The following is a 27,502-nucleotide window of genomic DNA, read 5'->3' on the forward strand; positions in this document are numbered from 1 at the left end:
AGCTGTACGCGAGGTTACGTGTTTCAGCTGCTTTCCTGACTCTCAGGCACGACCACCAGGAGGTCAGAATACATCCGAGAAGCAAGATGAGCGCATTTCCTCTCCGTCCTCCGTGCCCTCGGTACGAAACCATCTGGGAAGCTGATGGGGGGAGCCGAGGGGTAGATCAGACTGCTCGCTGCCGCCCGCCGGAGGATGGCTGGGCTCCTGGGGCTGGCGGGGGTGGTTTGAAGGAGGAGAGAAACAACAAACCAAAGAGCGGAGGGCGCCCGCTCGGGCCGGGCTGGGCGGGCTCCTGCCCCTCGCCGAGCGGAGCCGCCGCCGCCCCGACAGCGCCGGTGTGCGGGGACCGCCCCGGGAGCGGCGGCCGAGCCCGCCCGGCCCGGTGAGTGTCGTGCGGGGACCCGGGGGTCCGGGGGGTGCAGCCCCGGGGGGCGAGGGGTGCCGAGGGGTGGGGAAGGGCCGTGCCGGGCTGCCCGCAGCGGATCGCGCTGCTGTGATTGCCCCCCGGATTCTCCTTACGGAGTAACTTTTGCCTTTGGCTCGTTTTCCGTGCCTAAGCGGCTCCTCTCGGTGGGTACCGGGACACCGGCAGGATCGGGCCCCTGAGGCAGCTTGCTGCGCCCACCAAAGTTTCTGCAGAGCTTTCGGCATCCCTGTCCCTGCAGCCCAGGCGGGAGCCGAGCGCGGGGGGCAGGAGGTGCCCGCTCCCAGGGCCCCGGGAGCGGCGGGAGAGCGGCCAAAGCCCCTTGGGAGGAGCGCGGAGGGACCCTCTGCGGGACCGAGCCCGAGGGACCTCTCGGCCACCTCTCTTTGCTGGGGACATGGGGTCCTCGGGCCAGCGCTGACCTCGGGCATGTGCAGTCCATCCAGAACGCATCGCTGAGCTTTGCTGCGTGTTCAGTGTTACAGGGCATGGGCTTAAAACTTCCTTGTCTTTCTTCTGAGTTACACTACGTCTCACTAGTGAGCACAGAGAGAAGGAGTGATGTTTTCAGTAGAGCTGAAGGAGGGATATTTTCAGTAGAGCTGGTCTTCTTTTGTGTGGGCATGTTTTTGAAAGTGGCCATCATGTATTTGTAGCTCAAACCAGAGTGAGCCAGGACTGGGATAGTAGAAGTCAAGGGCTGTAAAACTGATATGCAGAACCAGAGCCTTAATGGCCCTGGCACTCCAACTTGGCCATCTGCCACTGAAGCAGTTCTCTTGGGAAATGCCATACTGAAATCCTTCAGGAAAACAGGACACGTTGCTATTGGTGTCTGTTATGTGGTCAGGCAAGATGAGCAGCAGCAGTCTCTCTAGGCGAACATTACTATTAACATGTTTTTAATGAGTACTGTAAGCCTAACCCATACTCAGCGCATCTCCTTCAGGCACCAGTGTTTGCCATGGGCTGCCAGGCAAGGACATGAGCTGCCATGAAAGCAGCACTTGGACAGGAGAGCCGCTGTAGTGTAGGATGCCTTAGTTTGCAAGGTTTTTTAGTTCAGTTTGGTGATGATGATAATTCTCCTCTGCAGCTCTGACTAAAGTGATTCTGTCTACCTTCAGAGGTATCTGCTTTTAAAAACAGTTTCTCCTTGATATATGTGAAAGATGCTCTCTCAGTCCTTAAGGAAAAGCAGAGCATAGAAATTAGGAATGGAAACTTCAAGCCTTCTCTTCCTTGTTTTCAGCACAATAGATGCTTCATGCTGCTCCCACGTGGGAAGTGCACACACGTGCATTAAGTGTGATTGCCACAGATGTGGAGAGAGGTGAATTGATTTGCCAAAGCTCAGAGAGTCAGTGTTAGTATTGGGATCAGCCTGAGGATTTCTTGGCTCCCAGCTGGTAGATGACACTTTTTTGTTTGCATGACTTGGGTGTACAGGACTCATTGGTCTGTGTTTACACTAGTGGCATCTGCAAGGAAGAGACCTGTGCACACCAAAGGCGTTGTACCTGTTTATCAAGAGCTCAGGCGGTGGCCCCTCCCCACCTAACTGTCTTCCTCTTTTTGTTGCTTGAAGCATTACAATCTACTAAGAACAACCTTTCTTTTTTTTCACACTACCCTCTCTGTCTCAAGTCAGACTAAATAGCCCTGGTCAGGGACTGGGGAACTTGGTTGTCCTTAGTAATTGTTTCAGGCCATCTGATGACTAGGGCCACCAAAAGCTGCATGTCTGCTCCCCTTTTGTTTTTTTGTTGGTTCTATGCATGGCATTAAGGGCTTTTGTGTGTTTCTGCATGATGTCTCAGAAGGATGCCAGTGCTTGTGATTCTTTTTACATGGCAATGAGTAACGGGAGAAGGGAATCTGATCTGCAGAAACCTAACACTGGTGTTCCACAAACTGATCTAAATAATTTCTGCCCTTTTTTTTAAGAAAAGCTGTATGTTTTTCAAAAGGACAATTTTAGACTGCCATTTGCAACTGTCTACCTGCTGACTGTTGTTCTGTTGTTTCAGTGTCTTGGAACTTGCTTGCAAAGTAATTAACACAACATGATATCAGGAAACACACTTAATGGGTTGTATTGTGGTGTACTTTCTTTTTTTTTTTTTGGCTCATAGCTTAAATTAGTTCCCTGAGTGCAATAGGTACGCCACAAAAGGGGTGGTTTATTTTTCTCAGTTGCATTGTTTTCTTCTGACACATCTGCATCCCCTCTAAAACAAATATCCTGGCAAAATTTAAGCTAAATTTAGCCTCTGTTGACAAGGTGAACATTAAGAAGCAGTATATGAACCCCATGAAGAGTCTGCATGAGTCTCCCAGCTGTTCTGTGCTGTCCTGTCCGGCACACTCTGCTCTGCAGAATTGCAACTGCAATCCATAGCAATGGTGCAATGGAAAAGGAAGCTGAAAAAAGCTTCTGGCTTGTCCTTTTAGGTCCCCTTTAAAATGGACTGTTGGGTGGGCCAGCTCTTTCTCTCCCAAGTGTTATTATAATCCATTTATACTGGGGAAAAAGCAGGTTTGCTGCCAGGCGGCATACTTTCCATCAGCACATGTAATTGCTGGGTGATGGAGAGAGGTAGAGACTCTGGTTTTCAGGCTGGAGGGAGCGTGACCAGGGTGTGCAGTGGGCAGCATTGTCATGTGCCCAACCATGAATTCCAGGTTTTGCAGGGATGTGAGCTCAGCTGTGTAAGCAAAACCTCCTGCCTGTTCAGTCCTCAGCGTGGGCAATAGGCAGGGAGGCAGGTAGCCAAGCTTTAAGCAGCCTGAGGAACAGAGAGCTGGCCTGGGGTGCAGCTGCAGCAGGACTCTTTTTTTAGCTTGTTTGTACTTACACACATGTGTGGGCCATGAGAAGTTGGCTGAGCCAACCTTGACCAGCAGTTCAGCAAAACAAACGGGTTTTACTGCCATGACCTGAAGGCCAGAGTAGCTGCTGAGCTTCACTGGAGCAGGGGCAGCTTTGATTTCTGTCATGGAGAGGAGGCTCTCATATAGGGCTGACTCAAAACAAACACTGTGCTGTGTTGCTCCGGCTTCCTCATGGAAGTAGTGTTAAGGCACATGCAAGACAAAGAGGTGATCCAAGACAACATGGCTTCACTAGGGACAAATCATACCTGACCTGTCTGGTGGCCTTCTATGATGGAGTGGCTGCAACATTTGGCAAGGGAAGACTGACCAGTCATCTACCTAAAATTGTGTAAGACCTTTGGCATGGTTCCACATGACATCCTGATCTCCAGAGTGGGGAGGTATGGATTGGAAAGGTTGACTGGTGGATAAGGATTTAGCTGGGTAGATGCAACCAGAGAGTTGTTGTTGTCAATGGTTCTCTGTCCAGGTGGAGGCTGGTGATGTCCCTCAGGGTTTTGTCTTGGGACTGGTGCTCTTTTATATGTTTATCAGTGACGTAGTGAGATCAAGTGCACCCTCAGCAAGTTTGCAGATGACACAAAGCTGAGCAGTGCGGTTGACACAACAGAGAGAAGGGATGTCATCCAGAGGGACCTGGACAAGTCTGGGAGGTGGACCCACAAGAATTTCATGAAATTGCACTTCTGCCAAGTGCAAGGTGCTGTACCTAGGTCAGGGCAGTCCCAGATATGAGGACAGACTGGGAGAAGAACTCGTTGAGAGCAACCCTGCAGAGAAGGACTTGGGGATTCTCATGAATGAAATGCTGTACATGACTCAGCAATGTGCACTTGAAGCCCAGAAAGCCAAATGTGTCCTGATCTCCGTCCAGAGCAGCATGGCCAGCAGGTTGAGGGAGGGGCTTCTTCCCCTCTACTCCACTCTCATGAGACTCCACTCTCATGAGACTCCACCTGCCACATCCAGTTCTGGGGTCCTCAGTACAGGAACTGTTGGAACATGTCCAAAGGAGGTCACAAAGATGATCACAGGGCTGGAGCACCTCTCCAATGAAGTCAGGCTGAGAGAGTTGAGGCTGTTCAGCCTGGAGGTTCCAGAGAGACTTCATTGCAGTCTTCTAGTACTTAAAAGGGTCTTACAAAAAGGTAGAGCAACTTTTCACATGGACAAAAAGTCATAGGACAAGGGGGAACAGTTTTAAACTAAAAGAGGAGAGACTTAGATTAGATGTTAGGAAATTTTTTGCTTGGAAGATGGTGAGGACTGGAACAGGTTGCCCAGCAAAACTGTGATTGCCCCATCCCTGAAAGTGTTCAAGGCCAGGCTGGATGGGACTTGGAGCTACATGGTCTAGTGGGTGGCATCCCTGCTTATGGCAGGGGAGTTTGAACTTGGCACTCTAAGGTCCCTTCCAGCCGAAACCATTCTGTGACTCTGTGACTGCCTCAAAGAGAGTGAGAGGAGGTTTGTGCTGGTATGTGAGGGTGCACAACAGGCACACCCACTGCTGAGAAGGACCTGCTTGTAAGTGGCCTTAGACCACCCCCTAAGGTTCAGTCAAGGTCTCTCCAACATCTATACACATATAGTTGAGGGAGACCCTAACTTAAACTCTCTCTTTTGAGATTTAAAAATTAATTTAACAAGTGAGGTTGTGCAATTCCCATAGCAGCAGTACCCACACAGCACTTCATAGTTTGTTTCCTCCAAGCAGAAGCACCTGCTGCACCTTACTGAGCCTGAGCCACCATGAGACCAGGCGTTGCTGGCCCTGAGGGCTTGCAAACATCCACTAGGATATTGTGAAGGTACAGTGCAAATCCAGACCTTTGGGGTTTGGGGTGTCTTGCTCCTGTGTTTGGCAGTCTGTGCTGTTGCTGGCAGTGTCATGGCACTGGTTGAGCAGAGGCACCTGCAGCCCTGAAAGCTGGGAGGGCAGGGCAGGGCAGAACAGAGCCCATTTGCTCAATCTGGCCTCTCAGAAGACAGAAAGAGAGAAGTGAAACTGTACACACGGTCTGGTCAAAGAAGGTACGTGGGAGGAGGGAGGCGAAGTGAAGGGGCTCGGAAGAACAAGGTTGCATCAACCTAATACCGAGCCCTTAAAATACCCAGCTCCAAAGCCCAGCTCAGCCCACACTGATCATGATTTCATCAGGCTTTGGATGACAGTTGGAAGGTTTGAAGTGGTGGTAGCAGCTGGAAATGAGGGTGGTGGATACCTGTTCCCCAGCCCATTGTGCAGCTGGGTAATATCTCCTTCATCTACCTGCAACCAACTTGTTGGGTCCTCTCCTCCTTTTGGTTGGGGGACTTTGTTTTTTTCCTGTTGCATATAAAATTTTTTCACTTCTCTCTCCTAAAATATGGTAGTTTGTCTTTTGCGGTTCAGTGTTTCACATCTTCCTGTCTGCTCTTAGACTTATTTCCTGCCTCTTCTGTATTTTCTGTTTCTCCCATTAGCTCTCTAAACCCAGCTCCCCGAGCAAGTATTTCTACCTTACAAGCTGCTTACAGCAGCCAGATGCCTTTTCTAGACAAACCAATCCCAGACAAAACTGTCCCAGCCCTTGCACTTATGCAGCTGCTAATTTGACCCTAATCCATTTTAAAAGGAGAGGGTTGGTGGGTGAGGATGGAGTCAGAGGAGGGAGGTCCTTGCTTGCCAACATGTCTGCAAGGCTGGCAGACCCACAGTGTGATCTGCACACTTTCCCATGGGAGAAGCAGCATTGTCACTCTCCCCTGATCACTTCAAACTGATTATTTCTGGTCTCTTGAGCTTTTATGATAATTTTATTAGGTAAGGGGGTGAGTTAATCTCTTTTTTAATCAATTCCTAGTTTAGATAACTGCCTTATATACCCAACTGCTGCCTGAACTTCCTCATTCATTCACTTTGTGTTTTGCAGACTTCCTGGCTGTGCTTCAGCAGTGGGTGACTGAATATAGTCTTCTCTGCATCACGGCAGCAGTAGTAATGTGAAGCCTAATGAGCACCTGCAAAGCCGTGTAGCAGGTAAGTGCTCCAGGGGTCATTCTTCCTTCCAGATTTGATGTGATTTAAAAAAGCGTCTTGATGGGCTCTCACTAGGAGATCTTGAGCCTTGCAGCAAAAATGCTGAAAGGAGATTGGTGTGGCTCATATTTTAGTAAATGTTCCCAACAGCAAGGTTCAGACAGCTTCTCGCAAAGTAAAAGTAGCAATGTTGTGAAAGTTTAATTTGGAAATGGCTTCGGTGTAGAAGATCAGTGTTAAAAGCTTCTCTCTTTTGGACTTTCAGTATAAAATTATTTTTATCTCACTGCTTGTTACGGTTGGGATCTAGTCAGAGAGTGACGGCAAAAGGGAACCAACAGGTCCAAAACTTTGCCAACATCAGCTACTGCTGCATTTTCTGTTGTGCAGGAGAACTTGCCAGAGGTACCTCACCCAGACTGGGCAAATACTAGATCCCCACTCTTCCAAGTGTTAGAGAGAGAGCAAAGGCATGGAAGTGCATGAACAGTCTCCTGATGATCAAGGGTGACAGCAGAGGCAGCCAGATTGAAGGGAAAAAAGCCACAAGCCAGCAATGTGTAGAGTTTTTGTGTTTGTATCAAAACCCCTGAAAACATGCTGAAAGGAGAACTGCTGGGTGAAACCAAGATGTCTGGTACTGCTGCTCTGCGAGTGCGTGACAGGAGGCTCTGCGGGTACCAGTGGTGGGAAGGAAAGAACTGGAGCTGATGACAGAGGGAGCCGCCAGAGAAGCAATCCTGGCTGCCACAATGTCCTGCTTTGGCTCCGAGTACCTGTTAGTTCATGTTCTCCTCATGATTTTTTTCTTTTATTTATTCTGGATCAGTGTTGGGTGGTGTCTGTCCCCTTTTTCCCATCGCAGAGTTCAAACGGCTGCTCTGCCCTAGCAAAGCTCAACTCGCAGCGTTCCCTGGCATGCTCCTCCAGCCCTGATCAAAGCTGTGAGAGCTGGCCCATTGCCATTCTCCTGTGTGTAAATGAAGCTCTTTCTCTTTCTCCTTTCCCTTCACCATCTTTCAGAGGCAGGTTTTTCTGGCTGATCTAGCACATTATTTGTATCAGTAATATTTGCCTCAAGGCAGAGATGCTTTTTCAGCATTTATAGGGAAAGCATCTGATCCATCCCACTGCCATGCTTAGAAAAACCAGGCATGGTGTTGGCAGGGATGAGGACCATTGCAGCCAACTGTTGCAGAATTTAAGCCCTGTTAGGTACAGCCTCTGACTCATATGGTTATTCTGGTTGCCTGGCAAAGGAAAACTGTTACTGTTCCTTCACTTTCAAAACCAGGGGGAAAAGCACGTAGAGAAGGTTCTTGTGTCTGACCAGTTGTAAGGTGTCAGCTGAGCCACCTGTGTAACCAACTCATCTTTCTCTGGGTTGCCTCAAGGCATGGTGGGCACAGTCAGTTGAAAAGATAGAGTTTGTGGCCAAACCCAAATGAAAACAATGTAAATTGGCTTCAGAGTGCCTTGCTTTCAGTTCTTCCAAATTGCAGAGGATTTGGTGACATATGATGAGCACCTGATGAGGAGTGGGAGCAAATGGTTCCCACAATGTCTGCAGGGAGGTGAGTAGTTCCCTAAGACAAGATACTGCCTGCCTGTGCCAGAATCCCAGCAGGGATCCAAAACAGCTTGTTTTGGAGAAAGCACATGCAGTGATAAGGAGACTTTCCTACAGGTAGGGGCAGTTAAGCAGTAGTCTAGACTGCCTTGGGAGGCAGAGATTCACTGGAAGTTTTTCAGAACAAAGTAGATAGAGACTTGCCAGAAACCATCCAGGCACAGTGTAGGCCATGCATAGGCAGAGGGAAGAAACTGTATTGCTTTTCCAGACCTCTTTTTTCCCTATTTTTTAAGTTCTTTTCTGTTAACACACACCAGAGGTGGAGCTAAGGAGATGTTCTCAAGCTTAAAAAGTGGTGCTTGATATACACACTACAGTGCTTCCCAGAGGGGCTTGGTCTTGTGTATCTTTGTCCAGAATGCTTAGATCATAGTCTATTTCCTCCTGGATGTTCAGGTACCTTACTGCCACTGGTTTCGGAGGAGAGTTTGATTCTTAAAGGCCTCTGGGGATTAAGCATCCAAATAGCTTGGGACTGTTGGAAATGTGAGGGAAAATACTTGAATTTCAGCAGCACAGACATTTCTGCACTGCAGATTGCAAGTCATTCATGGTAAGTGAAGATGACCCTTATCTTTTTCTTCCAGTCAAGTAGGGGCAAGGATGACAGGGATGTCTTCATCTTTATTTTTGGTAGCTGAAATCCACCAGCTGAGCCTCCCCTACTGTAGGCACATTGACATAAATTATCGGCACACTGGGTGACATAAGGACATAGAGCGGTACTGCAGTCCTACCTAGTGAACTGGCTATGCTCAGTCTAAGTATCATGGCCACTCTCTTCTGCTGCCAAAGTCAAAAGATGGTCTGAAGGTGCTTGGATGATGTGTGTTCCACCTCCCTGTTGACCCATAGCTGCATCGTGCTCTTGGAATAGGTGCAGGGTTATGATCTCATGCTCTGAAGGAGTTACAGGAAGAAATGTCGACTGAAAGGAACGTGTTTGTGTAGTAAGTCATCCACAACATGTGCTCTCAGCTCAGCCTTGTATTTGCTGCTAGTCCTGGATACTTTGAGTCTTCCACGTGAAGCTGGAAGCTGTCTTTACTCCTTGCTAAGCTCCCTGCCTGCTGCAGCAGAGGGGATTTTTGTGCCTATGAGCAGGGGCCCCACAGCTATGACTCACAGTTCCCATTACGTGGTAACTTAGCCTTTAAGTGTGCAGAGAGGCTGTTCCTTGGCTTTCAAACAAAGCCTTCCTTTGTTGTGCTTATGTTATAAAGGAAGCAAGCTATGTGTTCACCCCACATCCCAAATGAAAACCACGTGGCTTCACAGCCTTAATATGTGTGTTCGATAATTCTGTTACAGCAGTGCGAGTTACATTGCTTTTACCCTGTTGAGCCTTTTCTGAGTTTTTCTTCCCAGAATTCAGTTTACAAATTCCTCAAGGAAAGAAAGAGCTTAGAGATGTTTCCTTTTGTTGGTAAGAAAAGGGGACTGAGCAAAGAGCACATGAAAATTATTAAATATGGGTACATGTGGCAATAGGCTGGTCTCTGAGTCATTCCCTTGGGTGAAAATGGCTCTGAGTTGGTGGCCACGGGTGTTGAGAGAATGAGTTTCATGTAAATATTGCACGGAAGTGGGGCAGTTTGTTTTCTTGTATGACTTTGCTTTCTTCTGCTGCTTTTTATTTATTCAAACTCATTTTGAAAAGCAGGGTTAGCCAGCAGTACTCTGCAGCCAACATATTTGTGTGCATGCGTCTGTCTTGGCAGTTTTTAAGTTTATGACTAGTGAGCCAGGACTGGGATTACTGCTTCCCAAAGCATTTGTCTTGTTTCTCCTGATCTTTTCTAGAGTCACCAGGTAATAATGTAAGAGGGTCTGATTCTTCCTGCAGAGGCTCCCTGCAATGCAAAGATCAGGGAGTCATCCTAGTGGGAATCAAAGAAATGGGGCAATGCAGTTTAAAAGTGCTGTTTCTTGTTCTCTCTTCCTTCCACACCCTCTACCCATCCCTGCAGGGCCTTTCACAGTCTGTTGGGATGGGGTTTTTTTATTATTATTTTTATTTTATTTAAGGAACTATATTGTGTTTTATAAAAAAAGCTGGCATTTCAGGCAATGGAATAAAGCATTGCTTTTCATTTCTGTGGTGACGTTTTGGCTACAATAGCCAGCTTTTAAATACAGTTCCTCCCCAGTTGTTTGAATACAAACAGCAGTAACTAGTTAGCAAAACAATAGTCCAGTATCACACAAACCTTCAATCCCAGTCAGTGTTTTTGAGTCCTGTTAAAGCAGATCCTTGGGCCTGCAGGTCTCCTGACTGTCACCAAATCAAAATTGTGATGGAGTAGAAGATCTCAGATCAGCCAAATTCCCAGCTTCCAATGACAATTTCTTTTTGCCGTGTTTTTGTTCAGCGTCTCAGTGTGGAATTGTCTGGCAGCTGCTGTGCTTTCTACTGTCTGTGATATATAAGTGCTCATTTTTCCATGACTGAAATGGAACTTCATAGTTTCACATGTAAAATGTAATCATTCTGCAAGTCATGCTTGAGCCATGCCAATATCCACATGTGCTTTTCCTAGATGTGCTGGAGTGGCGTATCCCTGCTGGGAAATCAACTTTCTGATGTTTTCACCAACACTTATAATACCGAAGTGTTTGTCTCAGTGAATGTACAATGTACAGTTAAGCTGGATGTGTGAGGATGCAGAGCATATGCTTACTTTAGGGATAGGAGAGCCAGAGTAGCCACTGCCTGATTTAACAACACTGATGTGGGTTCTTTCTGCCTTGCTGAGAATTAAGTGAGGGAAAGGAGGGCAAACATCTTGGCAATTGAACTCTTTTTAGTGTTCTCACCACCTTTCCCTGAGGTGACTGCCAGACTGGATCAGTGAGCCATGGCTGCCTGCATGTGCAAGATGTTGTGTGGCTGAGGGGATGACATCCAGAGTGGGTCCCAGTGTGAGCACCAGGTGGAGGCCAGAGAGCATCTGTGCAGTGACATTGCTCCATACCTTGTGGTTGACACTATCAGACTCTTGGTAAAGCACGAGAGGTGTTGTGTCCATCTGTGCTGATGAAAGATTGTGCAAGGGAATGACCAACTATTGCCTGGGCTCCCATCACGTTGGGTTTGAGGGGGAGGTAAGGGTGGTAACTTAACTTTTTTTCCTTTGTATGTGTCTTTTCTCCTCCTAAAAAAAAATTTAAAAAAATCAAAACCAAAACCAGCAAAACCCACAAAAGTTCTGTCTACTCCAGTTGTTTTCCTCACAGTTAATAAACAAAATTTATTTGGCTTAAAAAGCCAAGCTGTTCCTGGCTGTGATCCTACTACAACAGCTCAGTACGTGGGTGGGAGCCACATACACACTTCCTACCTTTCCTCTCCTGCCTCCCCTGCTGCCAACACTGTGTTCCAATTTGTGAAATCCCTTCTTAGTCGTACGAGGGAGAACCCAGGGCACTACACAGACTGCCCATGTGCTGCTTGGTGACAAGAGCTGAGCTGGCTTACGCAGTCAAAAAGCAAAAAAACACATTCAGGCAATGGGCAGGATGCTGAGTAACACACTCCTCATGCTGTTAGCTTTGTCTTCTGGTCTCCATGGGCACCTCCTCTTGGGTCCACCTTTGCAGTGAGTAAACAGTGAGTGATCTGGAGGCATGACCTGGCTCTGTGTTTGTTTATTAGTTGTTACAGCTGCCTTTAATGGTGGCTGCTGGCTTTGGGGGCTGGAAGAGGGAGCCAGAATCATGTTTGCTTTACTGGCATGATATCTGTATGCACTGAGAAATAATGACTTAGAAATGGCCACATAAATCTCCACTTGCTGATGAAACTGAAATTCTAACATGTGCCACATCTGTGGGTTTTGGAAAAGAGACCTAGAAGGCGAATAGCTCCCCCTGAACCAGAAAGAAAACTTTGTACTCTGTAGGCTTTGGAGCAAGGGAGACCATGGCATTTTATGGCAATATCTTATAAATACATCTGTGTGCAGCGAAAGCTGACGCAGGAGGGGAGGACCTCTGAACATCCTGAGTGATACTGCAAGAAGAAAAGAAACAATCTGTGCTACTTTTACCCACAGTGGTCACTGGAATGTTAGGGCTTCAAACTGCAGCAAGGGAGAATTAATGAGGCCTGAGAAATAGCTTCCTGATGGTAAAGGTAATGAATAACTGGAAGACAAGAGAAAGAATCCCTGTCTTTCCTAAGGCAAGTCAAGCACTGCTCTGCTTGAAGAGATGCTGACAAAATCACTCCTGGTTTGGACCTGGGTCTGCATGGCAGTGTCTGCTTCCAGAGCACTGTCAGTGCCGCTGACTGCTTATCTATTCCGTGAATCCGCCTGTCCATGGGAAGGAAGGGCTATCTAGTCCAGCACACAGGATGAGCATCAGCATTTCCTTGGAAATACCTGATCTGGTGACCCCCAGGAGGAAAATATTGCTTCCGACAGTCCACAGCAGACCTGTTGGGCAGGATGTCCGACTCTGGCTGTGCGACTGACCCTGTTGGCACTGCAGCAGGCCTGGGACAGGATGTCCACGAGTGTCACAAAAGGCTAACGTGTTCTCAATCAAACAGCAAAACAATAGCTATCAGGCAAGTGGCCTTGTCCAACTGCTGTGCTGTGGCCAGCAGCTAATCTGGGGTGGGGCTTCCAGGCATGATTTGGAGGGCAGTTGCTTGGCCATACCTGACTTTTGTAGTCCCGGGCAGACCAGCTGGCTTGTTCTGGTTTTAAACGTGGTTGTGTTACCAGTCTCAACACCCAGGCCTCTGCACCTCATATATTGGTGTATTTGGTCCTTCCCCACTTGCGGCTTTGGTAGAGAGCCAAAGACAGAGCCCAATCCCACCTGTCTGTGCTGAACCAGCTGCAATTGTGCTGGCAAGTGGAATTCGGTACTTTGTCTGTAGCACCAATTTAATGCTCAAAAAACAAATCAGAACATGAGTTATCGCTGCTGTGGCTGGCACTGCTCTGTCCCAGCCAGCAGCTCATCACACCAGCATCCTGCACACAGCTTAATTCATAGCAGGGGAAAGAACAGCACAAGTTGGTGCTGCTCAGGCTCTGTACTGGATTCTTTCCCCCCTGATTGTCTTGGCTGGGCTGTGTGTGCTGCAGCTGACTGTGTGCTCAAGAGATGGGAGAGCAGGAGCCTCTCCTGGCTGCCCCGTGCTGTGTGATCTCTGGATGGGCTGTGCTGGTGCTGTCACAGCTGAGGGCAGAGTGGGAAGTGTGTGGGGGGGTTCTTTATTGCTTTGTATAGGTCTGGGACACATCCTTACTGCAGCAGTGGGGTCTTTGTCCTGGAGGATAGAAGCCAGCTGAGGAACCTCATCTAAGTGCCTGGGCTCTTGCTGCCTGTGCCAAGTGAAAGCCGGGCAGGGTCACATGTGCTAATGGGTACACTGTGGTGTGGGAGGGGTAGACTCTGCAATAGACCCTTAGTCATCCTGGGGTGTGTTTCAGTATGTGGAAGTGTTCATCTTGGCTCTCAGGGCCCTCCAGCTGCCTGAGGGTCCAGAGCCTCCCCAGATAATACTTCTTCAGTAAAAATGGTCTGAGAGCAAGACAGGTTTCAGTGAAGTCCTGCCAAAATCAATTCCTCGAATCCTGTGAAAGCTCAGGTCAAACCGGGAGAGCAGAGCGTTGACCTGAAAGTGATGAGGGCAGGAACCTCAGGGGCCGTGAAGGAGACCAAAGCTTACATTACTTTAGTCTGTCCTGAATTTGGAGGAGAGCCTTCAACAGAAGTTTCTGTTATCCCAAGTAAGTGATCAGACTATAAGAGCATAGACATGAGCTCTCTTTTTAAAATATGTGCATATAAACTAAAACATGAAAATTTTCTCATTCTTTTCAGTGCAAAAGAGGCAAAATTTGAACAACAAATTTCCAACAACTAATGGGAAGGACCAGTCTGGTATCTTTACAAGGGTATTGCTTTCTCTAGTGGTACCTTTGTCTTTTTCTTTGAACAGCCAACCAGCACATATCTATTCCTGAGGCTTTCCGTGCAGCAGCTGGAAGGAGAACTGCACTCAACACCTGTCCTGAGCCAGAAAAGGCCTTTTGACTGCTCTGTAAACATTGATAGGGAGATGGTGGAAAAACAGCAGTATGCTATGAGGTTGTCTAAATGCATCTTTTTAAGTTTTTGGCAGGAACCATAATCCTGACATATATCTCTGGAGTTCCCATTTTTCTGCCATTGTGCATGTGTCTTACAAATCAGAGCTTGTAGTCCCCACTAAGAAAAAACATGATTTCTTTCAGTGGCAGCTGGACATAGCTCTGAATACCTGCAGAGGTGGGAATGGTCTCTGCAGATTGGAGAAGGACATAGTGTGTTACTAAGGGCTTTCAGCACACTTTTATTCTTGACTAGATCTTCAAAAATGCAGCAGAAACATTTTCAGACTATACACTCAAAGGCCAAAAGGCAATTTTTTTACTGTTTACAGCAAGAGGAGGAATCGTGTAGCTCCCAGAAGCTGAGCCATGAGGGAGTATGGCTGGGCTGGATGAAACCCCTCAGACTGAGGTTCACATCTTCCCAGTTAGAAAGTCCCAGTTGCAGGTTAGTGGCTGGTTTGAGCTATTAATCTGTCTAGGCAAAACAAGTAGCAGAGTCCTTTCCAAGCCTCAAGGACCTTTCCAGTGAGAGTGTCAGAAATCGTATTCGTTCCCATGAAATTTCTGGTTTCAAAAATTTGGCAGCTTTCAATAAAGAAAACCTCCCAACCAGCTGTAGTTTCTATCATCTCTTTGAAATGCCTCTTTTCTTGCAGCCTACCAAAGCAAAACACAATGTGGCAGCCACCTATTCACTGCCTTTTGTGTCAGCCCAATCGCAGGAAGCAATCAAGTGTGTCGTAAATGATGTCTTGGCGTGTTCCAGTGCATTACTGAACTGCATTCAGTGGCTTGACTTAGGGTTTTCTAATTTAAGAATCAAAGCTTCAGCCCACTCCTATCTGGTTTATTGCTGAACACTGGCCAGAGCATGTTTTGCTTCCCAGGATTCAAAATGTAAGGGAATAAAAACCCTGAAAAAAATAAAGCTGTATGGGAACTCTTGAGTAAAGAAAGGGATAGCTTATGAAAGAGAAATGTTCTCCCATGTCTTCAGAGGAGATGGAGGGTTATCTGAGCTCAGAGCACATGAGCAGCCTACAGAGGCAAGTTGCAAGCTGCCAATTAAATCTCCTTTTCCTTTGCGAGGCTGAGCAGGAGGTAAAAGGGTCTGAAGGTCCAAGAGTGTGAGGAAGGCTTGGGTACATCAGATATTGAGCACATTTTAGATGGAATGGACAGGACAGTGTTATGACTTTAAGCATCATCATCTCTGTGAAGGACTTTGTTGCTCATGCAGGGAAATCCCCTGTGGCAGGGTGGCTGGTGGGAAGGGGGAGCACACATTGCCACAAGGCAGCAGCTATCTCAGGTTGGTCCACACAAACCCTGTATGAACTCTGTGATGTTCCCAGGTGAGGAGGGTGTCTTCAAGGCAGAAACTGCAGGTAGAGCTGCTGCCTGGCTGTGTGAAGGCTTCTTCATGTGCTGCTTCCCTTTCCTTACACCACACTGTCTGTAACTGTGCTCCAGGTGAGCAGGTGAGCCAAACATCACCAGGTGGTGCAGCAAAGGGCTTTCAGATCAGCTAGTGAGAGAGCTGGCCTCCTTCTGCTTGTGGCTTCATGGCACCAACCTGAACTGCGTGATAGCAGTGCCATCTTTCCCCTTCCTCTCTTGGGGCTCTCTGCATCATCCAGGACCTCCTGTAGGGCTGGTCACAATTCTCCAGGTGGGAAGACTGCTTCAGACTTGAAAGGATGAGGCCTAAGCTACCTGGGAGCTGAGGGTGGAGGGCTGCAGGTGCTCTTGGTGGAGCCTTTGAACATACCAAGTGCTGCAGGATGTAGCTGATTGTTGTTTCTAGTCAGGCAGCAGAGGGATCAGCTGCTTTTATCTCTCTGAGCCCTCACTCCCCAGCTGGAGAGTGGCATGGTGTTTGCCCCCTCATTTCCCAGGGTTGTTCAGAGCGGTCATTAACCTTAAAATTGGTGAAGCCCCTAGTCACTGAACAGTGAGCACCTTAGAAAAGCCTGGAAGAAAACTTCGTTCTGGTGCCAGAGGCAGGTTTGAACAAGTACCATCAAATGCTGGATAGTGAGCAGAGACAGAGCTTTACATCAAGACAGTGAGGCTTCACATATCCTGGCCCTTCTCACTTTCTCAAGCAGCTTTCCTTGGTCTTGCTGCTCCTTTCTCTGTTTTGTGCCCATGGGAGCACAACAGGTGGGGTTTCTGCATTCTCAGCTGGTCCAGGGAGGGCTGGTTTGGCTGCTGGCAGGGCTGGCCTGCCTGTGATGCAGCAAGGACCACAGCGCCCTTCCTCGGGGGTCTTTGGAGCCCTGGGACTGCCACAAGAGGGTCTGCAGCAGGTAGGTGGATGTAAGTCTGTTACTGAGTTTGGACGTTGTCCATACTTTAAACGGGAAAAAAATAGCAGGGTGAGAAATTTGGAAAAGGCTGAAGAGTCCTTTGAGAACTTGCTGTTTAAAAACTTACAAATACCTTTTTTTTTTCCCCCATACTTGAAATGTTGGTAAATTTGATGCATAGATTAAAAAATTGGTTTTTCTCTTCCTTAGTCTCCAGCTTGGAAACATTTAGACTCACTCCCTCTTCCCCACACAAAAGCTGTCTCAGCCAGAGCAGGCATAAATATTTTTATCAGGCTTAAATAGCTTGGGCTGAAGTTAAAAGCAATGGAAAAGAGCGACCTTTGTTATGGGGAAAGCTGGAGCCCCGTAGCAGGCAGTGCTACTGGTTTCACCTGTATTATTGAGTCTTTCCATATTAGCCAGGAAAGCTGCATGTGATGAGATGTGGGAACGCTGTGCCCATACCACCCTTACTGCTGCCAAGGCCAGGCTCCACTGACCTTGATCACTGAGCATCATTAATCTTAAGCCTTAACTAAGGTTAATGTTTGGCTTCATTTTCTGGTGTGAATAGCTACAGTAGCAAAAGGGCAGTTTTGACCAGGAGGACTTCCTGTGTTCAGGCTGAAAACAGACGTGCCTCTTGCAGATTCATACGATCTGAAGATTTTGTCACTTCCAGTTTTCATAGTGACTCTCTTCCAGAGTTTGATGCCTGTAGAATTTGCTGGGGCAAGAGATGTGTGTGTGCTGCTCTCCTGCAAAATCAGCTGGGGTAGCCTAGAATGTCAGTGACCTGGAGTGAATTCAGCTGAGCCGGCCAGTGATGGACTTGGGGATGCCAGGTCTAACCCCTTCTGCTACCAGAAGGGACAGGTAACTTCTGGAAGTGGTGTGCCCATGGGCAGCTGGGCATGAGAGAGTCTTGAAGACTACAAGAAGATCCCAGGAAAGCTGACTTCTTTCAGCCTTCTGCATCTAAGAAGTAACCTGGTAACAGTAAAACATTCCATCTGCAGGGACAGAGGTCTAGCGGGGCAATGCAGCAATGTCATCCTGGTCAAGACTACAAGAAGGAGGCACCTGGCCCCTGGCCATGTTATTTTTAAGCTTGGAAAGCACATGTGGTCTGCGAGAGCGTAGCACTAAGGAAAGGAACTCACCAGCACTTCCTGCCCTGCCCCGGCAAACTGATAAAGCCCTTTGCAATGCAGGGCGACCACAGTTTATTTTTAAAATGTGCCCAGGCATGGAGCTCACAGAATAGCTGGAACACCCAGATTTGGGCATTAATTCAGCTTTAATTCATTGCCTGATGAATTAAAGAGTTAATGTAAATGTAAAAAGGACAAGACAGGCCCGCAAACCATCTCCAGAGAAATGACTGCATAAGAACGTTTATCTATGCATGTGCATGGGATCTAAAGAAAGGGAGTTGGTAGATGTTGCACAGGGAGGGGCACGTAGCATTATCCTGAGCACCGTGTGAATTTTCTTGATGCTTGGACAATGCATCTCAATCCTGTTCCCTTCCCTTGTTATTCCAGTCCCAGCCCTCTCATAAGCAGAGATAATTGCATGCCGAAGGATACAGTTCCCATATACAGTAAATGCTCACATGGAGGAAATCTGGGTTCCTGCAGTCAAAAGCCAACAGTTTGTTGCGTAGTTACGATAACAAGGTCCACTGGGATGGATCTGTCTTTATTGTGTGCCCTGTGGAGGCATAAATGAGATTGCCAGAGATGTTCTCCTTGCCCAGATGCTGGGACAGCAGGATTGCTGTAAACCAAAATATGCAGAGTTCAGGCCTGCAAGGAGCTATTGCAGGGGGATGGGAATTACACCCTCAGCTCCTGGAGCACAGAGCACCTCACCATCTCTTGGCTTTCTGTGAGAGAGCCTCATTCCCACAACAAGATTTGTTAGGACTGAGATTACTATTTCTGGTCTGATTGATTAGGTATTTTATTGATAGCCTTATTTCTGTAATAAAAACCCTTCTCTCTCAAACACGCTTTTGAGGGATTAAAGCAGCTGTTAAAATTTCTTCTTTCTGCTGAAAGAAGAAATATCCCTGCTTGTCAGCTTTGTTCTTCTGATCTTCCTGTGCTGGGACTGAGAAGTGATGTTGCCAGAAGGAGGGACTGGTGAGCTCTCTACGTCACCGCAGTGGGTGACAACTTCAGGTTGTACTGCCCTGCGCGGGCACTTGGGCTCTTGATAGCGATGCCAGCCCTCCAGAAACAGAAATGCCACCTGGGAGGAAACAGCCCAAGCACCATCTGGCCCAGCCCTCTGTGAGGTCTTGTCAGCACCAGACAGATACTCCGGCAATGGGACCATGTTCTAAAAAGTTGGGAATTAAATTCTTTCATCATGAGTCCCATGGCACAGAAGGCTTTAATAAATGTGAGGTTCGAACAGCAGAGCCAATAACCACACAAAGCCACTCCAAAACACAGTAGAGGGCTCAGTCATGCCAAGGGCCTGTGCAAGGGGTGACTTGTGGGACTGCTGTGGGCACATGGCTGTTGTGTTCCTCACAGCCAAGCTGAGGGCACTTCCAATGGGAGTGAGCTGGCTGCAAGCACAGCTGTTAAAGGGAGTGTTTGGGGGAGATGGCTTACATCAAAGCCATGGTGTTTACTAATGTGTTCCACAGATCAGTAATGTAGTAAGCACCAAAAATAAACAACCTGATGCTTTTAAAACCACTTGGCTAAGAGAAACCCTTTCCAGTTTAACAATGTCTCTGTTTCTTCCCTTTCTCTTGGGACCGTGATCATGAAGCATCCTGGAGGCCAGAAGGGTTTGCCACAGCCTGATCCTGATGGTGTTGAAAGGCAGGAAGAGCTTTGCCTGTAGTGCCTTTTTAGAAGCACAAAACCATGCAGGCTTGTTCCCACACAGGTGCACATAACCAGCACTGGCAGTGAAGGTTAGCTCTGATCCAAGCAGGCTGTGTGGCTTCCCAGACATGCATAACATGGAAGGTAGTCAGGACAGCCCTGCCTATGCCATTGCCACATCTGCAATATCAGCCTTATGTTGAGGAAAAGCAGTGCTCATCTCCAGTTCTGCTTTCTTACCTGGCAAGGTCCTTCCTGCTTCTTTCCCTTTCTGTCCCAGGAATTTTAAGGAGGGGAAGGAGGATGAACATGCCCTCCCCACACTGCCCCAGCAGCATCACAGGGGGTTGACAGGAGCTAGTGCCTTCACAGTTCTGTTCTTCAAAGATCACTTGATAAGAGCCACTTTCATTCTCACCAAAAGCTGATAAAGCCTCTTCAGGAAGTTGGTTGATAACTTGCAAAAACACCATGCACTTAGGAGCTTCTAGACTCAAGCTTTTTTTTCAGGGCTAGAAAGGATGCCAAAGTTTTTATTCCAGTCGGAAGTTTCTTTCTTTTTTTTCTTACTTAAGGGAATATGCCCTGAATAATGGGTCATTCTGCCTTTCTTTCTCTTCCAGGGAAGGAACTGCCATGCCTGTGGGAATCTTCCGGGTGTGCCTACTGGTGATTACAGCTATCGTCAACCACCCGCTCTTCTTCCCTAAGGAGAATGGCACTGTCCCCGAGAACATGGAAGAAATCATCCAGAAGATGAAGGAGCGGGAGGAGAGCCTTTGGCTGGAACAGTTGCGCTTGGAGCAGGAGATTGCAGACCAGGAAGCCACACAGAAGGCTCTGGAAAAGGCTGCATTGGTAGTGGAGGAAACCAAAGAGGAAAAGGTCCGATGGGATATGTGGACTGCCCTTTCCCTGGTCATCTTCCTGCTGATCGAGCTCTGGAGGCAGGATTTCCAGGAAGGGAGTTGGCAGGACATAGGAGGAGAAGAGGATGACATGGCTGTCCTGGGGAAAGCATTTAAAGGAGTAGCCTTCCCTAACAAGGCTGTCTTGGCCAGCTTTTATGAGAGGCGCATCCTGGGCACCACCGGAGACATGGCCAGGATGCGGGAGATGGTGGAAGGCTTTGCAGATGACCTGCTGGAGGCCTTGAGGAGTGTTTGTAACCGGGATGCTGACATGGAAGTGGAGGATTGCATGGGTGTGGGGAGCATGTATGAGAACTGGAGAGTGCGTAAACCTTTCGTCTGTGATCTGATAGTGCCTTTTGCCCCCCCGGAGCCATACTGCTTTCGCTGCCAGACCTGGTGCTCTGGGGACTCTTTTCCCCCAGATGAACAAGGTTATGGCACTATCAAGGTGTGCAGGGCAGATGAGGATGTGACAGGTTGCATCTGTGACAAGACTAAACTAGGGGAAGATATGCTATGCCTCCTCCATAGCCAAGTCAGTACTACCAGGCCCAGCAGTGAGATGGAAGACCTCCTGTGCTTCAAAAATACTCAATATCTGGATGCCGACCAAGTCATGAAGTGGTTCCAGATTGCTGTCACCAAGGCCTGGAACAGAATCTCCCACAAGTATGAATTTGACCTTTCCTTCAGCCTCCTGGACTCGCCAGGAGCCCTGAAGATAAAATTTAAATCAGGGAAATCGATTGCCTTCAACCTCACCCCTGTGGTGCAGTATGAAAACTCCGATGTTTACTTCATCTCCCATTTCCCTCGGAGCAGCCTGGCAGCAGATGTCCCCTCCAGCACTCACTGGTTTCTCACCTTCGCAGTCTATGAGAGGAGGTTCATCCATCTGGTCTCCAAAACACTGCCTGCCAATGCCTGCCATGTCAGCTGCCTGCAGATCCTCTCCTTCCTCCACGGGAAGCAGTGCAGCCTCACAGGTCCAAGCGGGCTCACCAACTACCACCTGAAGACAGTGATGCTGCATCTTCTGCAGGCACGTCCCAGTCAGGACTGGGCCCCAGAGAAGTTGGAGGCTCGTCTACAGGACATGCTGAAATTCCTGGAGAAATGTTTGCATGAAAAGAAGCTCTACCACTTCTTCATTGGCAATGGGAAGGTACCAGCAGAGCTGGGTTTCCCAGTCGTATTTCAGAGGGCTGAGCCTCTCAACCTTTTCCGTCCCTTTGTGCTACGCAGGGACGTTTACAGGAAGACAGTGGACACGTTCCACGAGATGCTCAGGAACATGTCTGCACTAATAAATGAGTACACAGTGCACATTCCCCTTGCACACACCAATGGGATCCGTAAGGAATCCCTTTAACCAAAGCCAAACTCTAAGCACAAGTCCAGAGGGCAACTTTCTGAAGCCTCCTCGAGACAATTGACTTTGCCAGTACAGCTTCTTGTCTGCAGCTGAACCAGTCCTGGGCCATGGTTCCTGCAGGGAGGGAGAGGCAAGGTGAGGAGGGTAGGTAGAAACTGGAAGATGTGGTATTGAAGTAGGTTTCTGCTCCACTGCTGTGCTGGCTCAGTTTTTTGCAGCTAAGAATATATTTTTCTATTGTGCCTCAGTCATGCTGCAGTGGTGGTTGAGGAACAAATACAACTAATTTATTCAGATACCTGCAATGCAAACAGTGGTGGTGGGTGATGGTGGCCAAATACTTCATTTCCTTTGGAAGAGGGAGATAAGGGTGGAGGAATCAGAGACAGGATCTCGGGGTCAAAGGAGTCTGTCTGCTCACAGACAAGAGGAGCTCTGCCACTGACCAAGGGAAGCGCAACATAAGACTCCATGCTTGTGTGGAGAGGAGGAGGGTCATGCACAACATCTGGACTGGTTGGAGATCCCTAAATCAACCACAACTTCAAAGGGACTTGCAGCGGTAGTTTAAACGGCTTGTCCTGTCCTTCAAAAACACCCTGCATGCTGCACATTTCATCTCCAGTGGAAGGATGTAACAGGGTGCAGGGTCTGTGTCTTCAGACCATTTCATTCGAGTCTTCCATGGTAACATAGCTACTGGTTTATATTCCTGGCCATTTTCTATGGACAAATGGACAGGAATCTTTTTTACCTTAGATAAAAGAAACATCACTATTGAGTTCTGACATTTTGGTTTATTTGTTTGTTTTCCTTACTTTGGTGCAGTAAGGCTGAGAACAGCCAAGAAAGGAAAATGGAGGTTGAACTACAGGATCTTTTGAGGTCCCTTCCTACCCAAACTATTCTAATTCTATAACTGCTATAGATTTTGCTTTCATAAAAGAAGCAGTTCTCCAAAATTATCCTGTAATGAAGCCAGTCTCAGCAGTCTGGTAGCAGGAGTGAACAACCACCCTCCAAATGAGAGGGCATCTCCCCGCATGGTTTTAATGAGGCCAAGGCCAGCAGGATCACTCTGAGTCAGGAGGAGGAGAAGGAAGGGATAAAAAAGGTGCACGTGTAGTAGAGCTTGGCAGTGCTGTCTCTGCAACTCCCTTGTGATCAGTGTTATATGCCTTCTGCTCCACATACACAGGCAAAAGCTCCCTTATAGGGTCTCCTCAATCTTTTTAAAGACTGCTGCTCTGATGAGGCTCTGAGGAGCTGCTGCTTGCAGACTGTAATTTGCTGAGCTGAGAGTGTGAAGGATTAGTGAGCTGCTGCAGGCTTTCAAGCCAGGGGAGCGTCTTGTGGCACATGCTAAAAAAAACCCAAACAATGCAGAAATGGAGATGACTGAAATCCCTCAGGAATCAGCATGTTTGCTGTGCCAGTGGGCTGCCCAGCCCCAGCAAGGTGGCTTTGCTAGAGGAGAGGGCTCAGGAGACCCTCACCCTTTTCAGTGTGCTTTGTGCAGGGTCCAAGCCAGGGCCTCAGTGCAGATTTGCTTTGTGCTGGTCACAGAAGCCTGGGTTCCAGTGCTAAGGGGCCTTTGCTATCATTTTCTTACACTAGAATTTCCTGCAAAGTTTTACACTAGGGCTTCTCTGAATCCTGTTTACAAGAGGGTAGTTTTTCTGTGAGGTGAGACCCATCAGGGATGATCTTACCACATTCCATTGGTCCCTTTTTATCGGTCCTCTCTTATCATATCAGATACAAGATTTAATCCTGTATCACTACTGGGGACAGCATACAGCATGAGGCTTATTATCCAGCCTGTTGATAAGCAAACTCTCCATAGTCATGCCCTCTCCTCCCTTTTCCTGCTAAAAACCATTTCACCGCTTCATTGATGTTTGCTCTTCTCTGTCCCACCACCAGTGATGGACACTTTACGCACAAAGGCAGAGAAAGCTTTTCCTGTCTCCACACCTGGTTTGTAAGAAAACACAGGTGGGGACAGGGAACTCTTTGCTCAAATGGCTGCCTCTCTTGGCTTTTATTATGACGGCTATTGGGTAGTTAAGTGATACCTCTGAGCAGAAAGTAAGGGGTAGGTAGGAAGTAAAATGGGAGAGGAGAGTCTGGTGAGTAGTGCCAATAGGAAAGAGTCTTGGATCATCAGTGCTTGCTTCAGAACCTTGGAGATGAGTGCCTGGGATGGGAGACTGCCAGGGCTGGCAGAGAGGGCTGGACTAATTGCTAACGCTAACGAGTGCTGTAAGCCCCTGGCTTTCACTAGTACAGCCAAGCAAGCCTTCCCCAGTTGGAAAGAGAGCAGGAGCAGTCTCAGGGGACACGACAAGCAGGTAGTGACAAGCAGAGGTACAGGGAGGGTGGGTCCTAATACTGCAGCCTGGAGGCTGCATAGGAAGCTGTGTAAGTTGTTGCAAATCCAAGCAATTTGCCATTTTTACCTGCCCAGGTTTACTGCACAGTGCCTGTAGCAGATCCAGCTTTGCATGGGCTGGTGGCAGGCAGGTCACGCTGAAGAAGTTGTGGTTGGAGTTGGTTCTAAATGTGTTCCTAGCCCAGCCAGAGAGAAATAAAAATTTCTCTGCCGTTTCCTGTCAGGAGTCTAAATTTAGACTGTCCAAAGAACAGAAACAAATTTGTGACACAGGTCTCTCAGGAAATGACATTCAGGGTTGAAAAATAACTTTTATATAAGGTTGAGCAGGGGGAGCATGAGAAGAAAAGGCTGTTGAACAGAATAAGGTAACTCCCCTATTAAAATGTCAGAACAAAGCTTTGCAATGCCAGTCCTACGGGCCTGTAAACGAGCCCAAACTCGTCTTTACACAGCTCCAAGCACTGCTGCTCAGACTCAAAGGGAACCTAAACTGATAAGTGGATTAAGTCTTTTGTTCTTTGTTTTCTGTACTTGTGTGCCTGTTCTCTCTTAAGCCCAAACTGACCCCGAAGTGTTCTCATGGGGTTTAGTTGAAACCAAGCTGGAGCTGAACCAATGAATTTATGGATTTGATTCCACTGAAAGAAATTGCTTGGCTTAATTTTCCTACATACAATATGCTCATTTTGCCCTGAGCACCTTTTAAGAGGTCTGTTCTGTGCATTTAGGCTGTAAGGAAACCCACGCATACCTGTCTGGGGGGAAGAAGTGGTTTGTGATTATAAGCTGTGCTCCAGTGAGCCTCAGGGCAGAGATCTTCCTTGTCAGCCATATACCAGAGGTATAGAAGTGTCCTATCAGAGGAGATGTGGGTACACAGCGTTTCTTTGGACCAGACCTCTGCAGTGGTACAAGGAGGTCATGATGTGAAGCACATCATTCCTTGGACTTCCTTGTCTGTCCTGTATTAAATCTTTGCCCAACAAGTACTAGCCCTATCAGTAAAAGCCCACACTCACATTTCACAAAAAAGGTTTATAAAACAGTTCAGCTCCATCAGCTGTCAGGCAGTAAAAATGCCCTAAAACATTTTAGTGTTGCCCATGTGTAGTTCTGCCTTGACTGAAATCTGGGTGGGCATTCATAGGAAGCAGCTTTAAAGGATGGAGGTAGAAATGAGAGTTTGTGGTTTAAAGTGGAAAATGTTCTTTTAAAACCAAACTGCGTATGACATAAACACAACATGTCTTTGGCAATGCCTGCATCTCTGTAAGACATTCTAGGGAAGGGTAAATGGCCTGTCCTGCACCCCTTCCTTGTGTCTCAGTACTGTTCTTGCTATTTGCTAACTGGGTGAATTCAATAGATGAACTCCTAGTGCCTTCTGCTGCTTTCCAACCACTCCCTCCACCCTCAACTTGTGGTTTTAATATTTTATTATAGGCTCTGTCAAAGCAATGGAATTAGTGGTGGCTTGATAGCAGCCACTGATCTACAGCCTAGCCTCAGGAGCCATTTGCCTTTAGGAAATGTCTTGGTCTAAGGTTATTGCTGTTCAGGAGCTGAATGTCTTCTAAGGGGAGCTGTTGTGTGTTCACTCTTTACTATGTGGCAGCCACAGAATACAGCTTCTCTCTCTCCAAGTTGCTCTATATACAGGTCTTAGAGGGGTATAAAGATGTATTTTAGCAAAAGGATCCAAAAGTTTATCCAGTATTCAAGCAGCAGGATTTGGTGCTTGTTCACCAGACATTTTTAATGCAAAGCCTTTGCAATGTTTTCTCTGTGGTGAAGAAATAAGACTTTATGCACCTGTAGCAACTTTGCTGCTGACCATTGAGGGGTTGGCTCTCATAAGAGCCTGCCGAGTAAACAGCTTTATTTATTACTTGTCTTTTTTTAGGATTGGGGGTCTGTGTGTAATACATTAGCTCAGAAGCAAAACTGTAGTCTGGCAATGCAGCTGAGATGGGCAGTAACACCAGAACTCTCCAAATTAAGGTCTTCCTTGATTGACAATGCTGTACTTAAACTGCTGCTTTTATAGCAGGACACTGTTGAATTTGTATAGATCTTCTCATGCAGCTTTATTTATAATAAAGTCTTGTACAAAATCTAAATTAGTGTGAAGTCTCGTTTGTTTCTTGCTCCCCCAAAAATGCTTCTAAGAGAGCAGAAGGATAGAGTGGGGATATTTCCAGTGTGATACTTGCACAGTGAGCCCAGCATCAGAATCCCTGCGATTCCTGACCAACTGTAGAAATAGCTCCAGAATAAACTGCAATGTGAATATAAAGTGGAATAGCTATTCCAAAATAATGCCAGGGTTGTCAGTCTTCTTGAGAATATGAATCCACAGGAATTCAAAATAATTATTCTGAATACATCTGCACAAAAATACCCTTTCATGGCAAGTTCTAAATAACACTGGTAGATGTTGCCCTTTTTGGCTGAAACAGAAATCTCCTGAGTTTCCAGTTTAGCTAGAGGAATCCTCTTTACCTGCTTCTTTTATGGGTATCCAGAGCCAAGTTGTAGCAACCACCCACCACCATTTAATCTCCTGCTTAAAACCTTAGCCTGCTTAAAGGAATGGCACATCCTTGTTAATATTCCAATGTGCTCTGGCTCTGGAAGCAAACCCAAAGCTAGTTATTAATTCATATAATAAAAACACCACTATTTCCTTGGCTACATGCCTTCCAGACCCACAGAATGCTCTGCATACCTTTAATAACTCTGCCTTCCAGTGACCACTGAGGCTGAATCAGCACTGAGCAGCTCTGAGAAGCAGCTGGCTTAAAAGCTGCAGCACAAATCTACCTAAACAGGAGTTAAAATTTCTCAGGGTCAACCACACACACTGAGGTAAAGGGAATTCTGTAGTACAGGATCATAAGCAGTCTTGGTCGTTTTAGTGCAACTTTGTTATTGAAAAAAACAAAACAAAACAAAAAAATAAACCTACCATGCTTCAAAGCTGTCTGACAAGCTCAGCAACATTTTCTCCACTAAGCTGTCGATTTCCTACAGCATTTTTTTATCTTTGTCTCATTTACTGCTTCATTGTTGCTAACAGAAGAGGTAACATCACTATAAAATCCATTTTCAGAAGGACAACTAGCAGATCTTTGGTCCATGCCATGACTATTATTACAGTATTATCTGTCATAGAGTAGGCAGAGCAGAGAGCGCCAGCCACTAGAGATTATTTTTAGGCCTCCTAGGAGTGAAACAGTTTTACTCTAGGCTTCTTGTGTTTTCCTTCTTTCCAGGCTTTTTTAAAAGCCCTTTTTGCAATATGTTGGCTTTCATCAGAAGTCTAGCAGCCTAGAGCTTTGTCATACAATTATGTCTATACCACAGTCCAGAAATGTGGAAATGTGCTTCCTGCACCTGTAGACAATATTCTTAGAGATGGACAAAAGTTCCTGAGGTAACAACCACCCTGCAGCTCAAACCTTAAATGCGTGCATCACACACTCAGACATGCTTGGTTGGTGTGTAAAGTCATTGTCCTGGGATGTCCTTCACTCCTTGAGCAAAGGGACA

General features: G+C 47.2%; 1 protein-coding gene across 6 annotated transcripts; it reads left to right on the plus strand.

Annotated features, from left to right (window-relative positions):
* ITPRIP (inositol 1,4,5-trisphosphate receptor interacting protein) lies at positions 1-26,070 on the plus strand. Of its 6 annotated transcripts, XM_027692187.1 has the most exons (5): positions 1-121; positions 5,043-5,136; positions 6,241-6,347; positions 8,377-8,533; positions 19,887-26,070. In XM_027692187.1, exon 5 carries the CDS (start codon positions 19,900-19,902, stop codon positions 21,547-21,549), a length of 1,650 nt encoding a protein of 549 aa, XP_027547988.1. In that variant the 5' UTR covers positions 1-121; positions 5,043-5,136; positions 6,241-6,347; positions 8,377-8,533; positions 19,887-19,899; the 3' UTR covers positions 21,550-26,070. The 6 variants fall into 6 exon arrangements, with proteins under 6 accessions (XP_027547988.1, XP_027547984.1, XP_027547986.1 ...); XM_027692183.1 differs by lacking the exon at positions 8,377-8,533; XM_027692185.1 differs by lacking the exons at positions 5,043-5,136; positions 8,377-8,533.
* Positions 26,071-27,502: the final 1,432 nt, after the last annotated feature.

This window comes from Neopelma chrysocephalum, unplaced genomic scaffold (genome assembly GCF_003984885.1).
Source record: "Neopelma chrysocephalum unplaced genomic scaffold, ASM398488v2 Primary Assembly neopelma1_85, whole genome shotgun sequence".
NCBI lineage: Eukaryota > Metazoa > Chordata > Aves > Passeriformes > Pipridae > Neopelma > Neopelma chrysocephalum.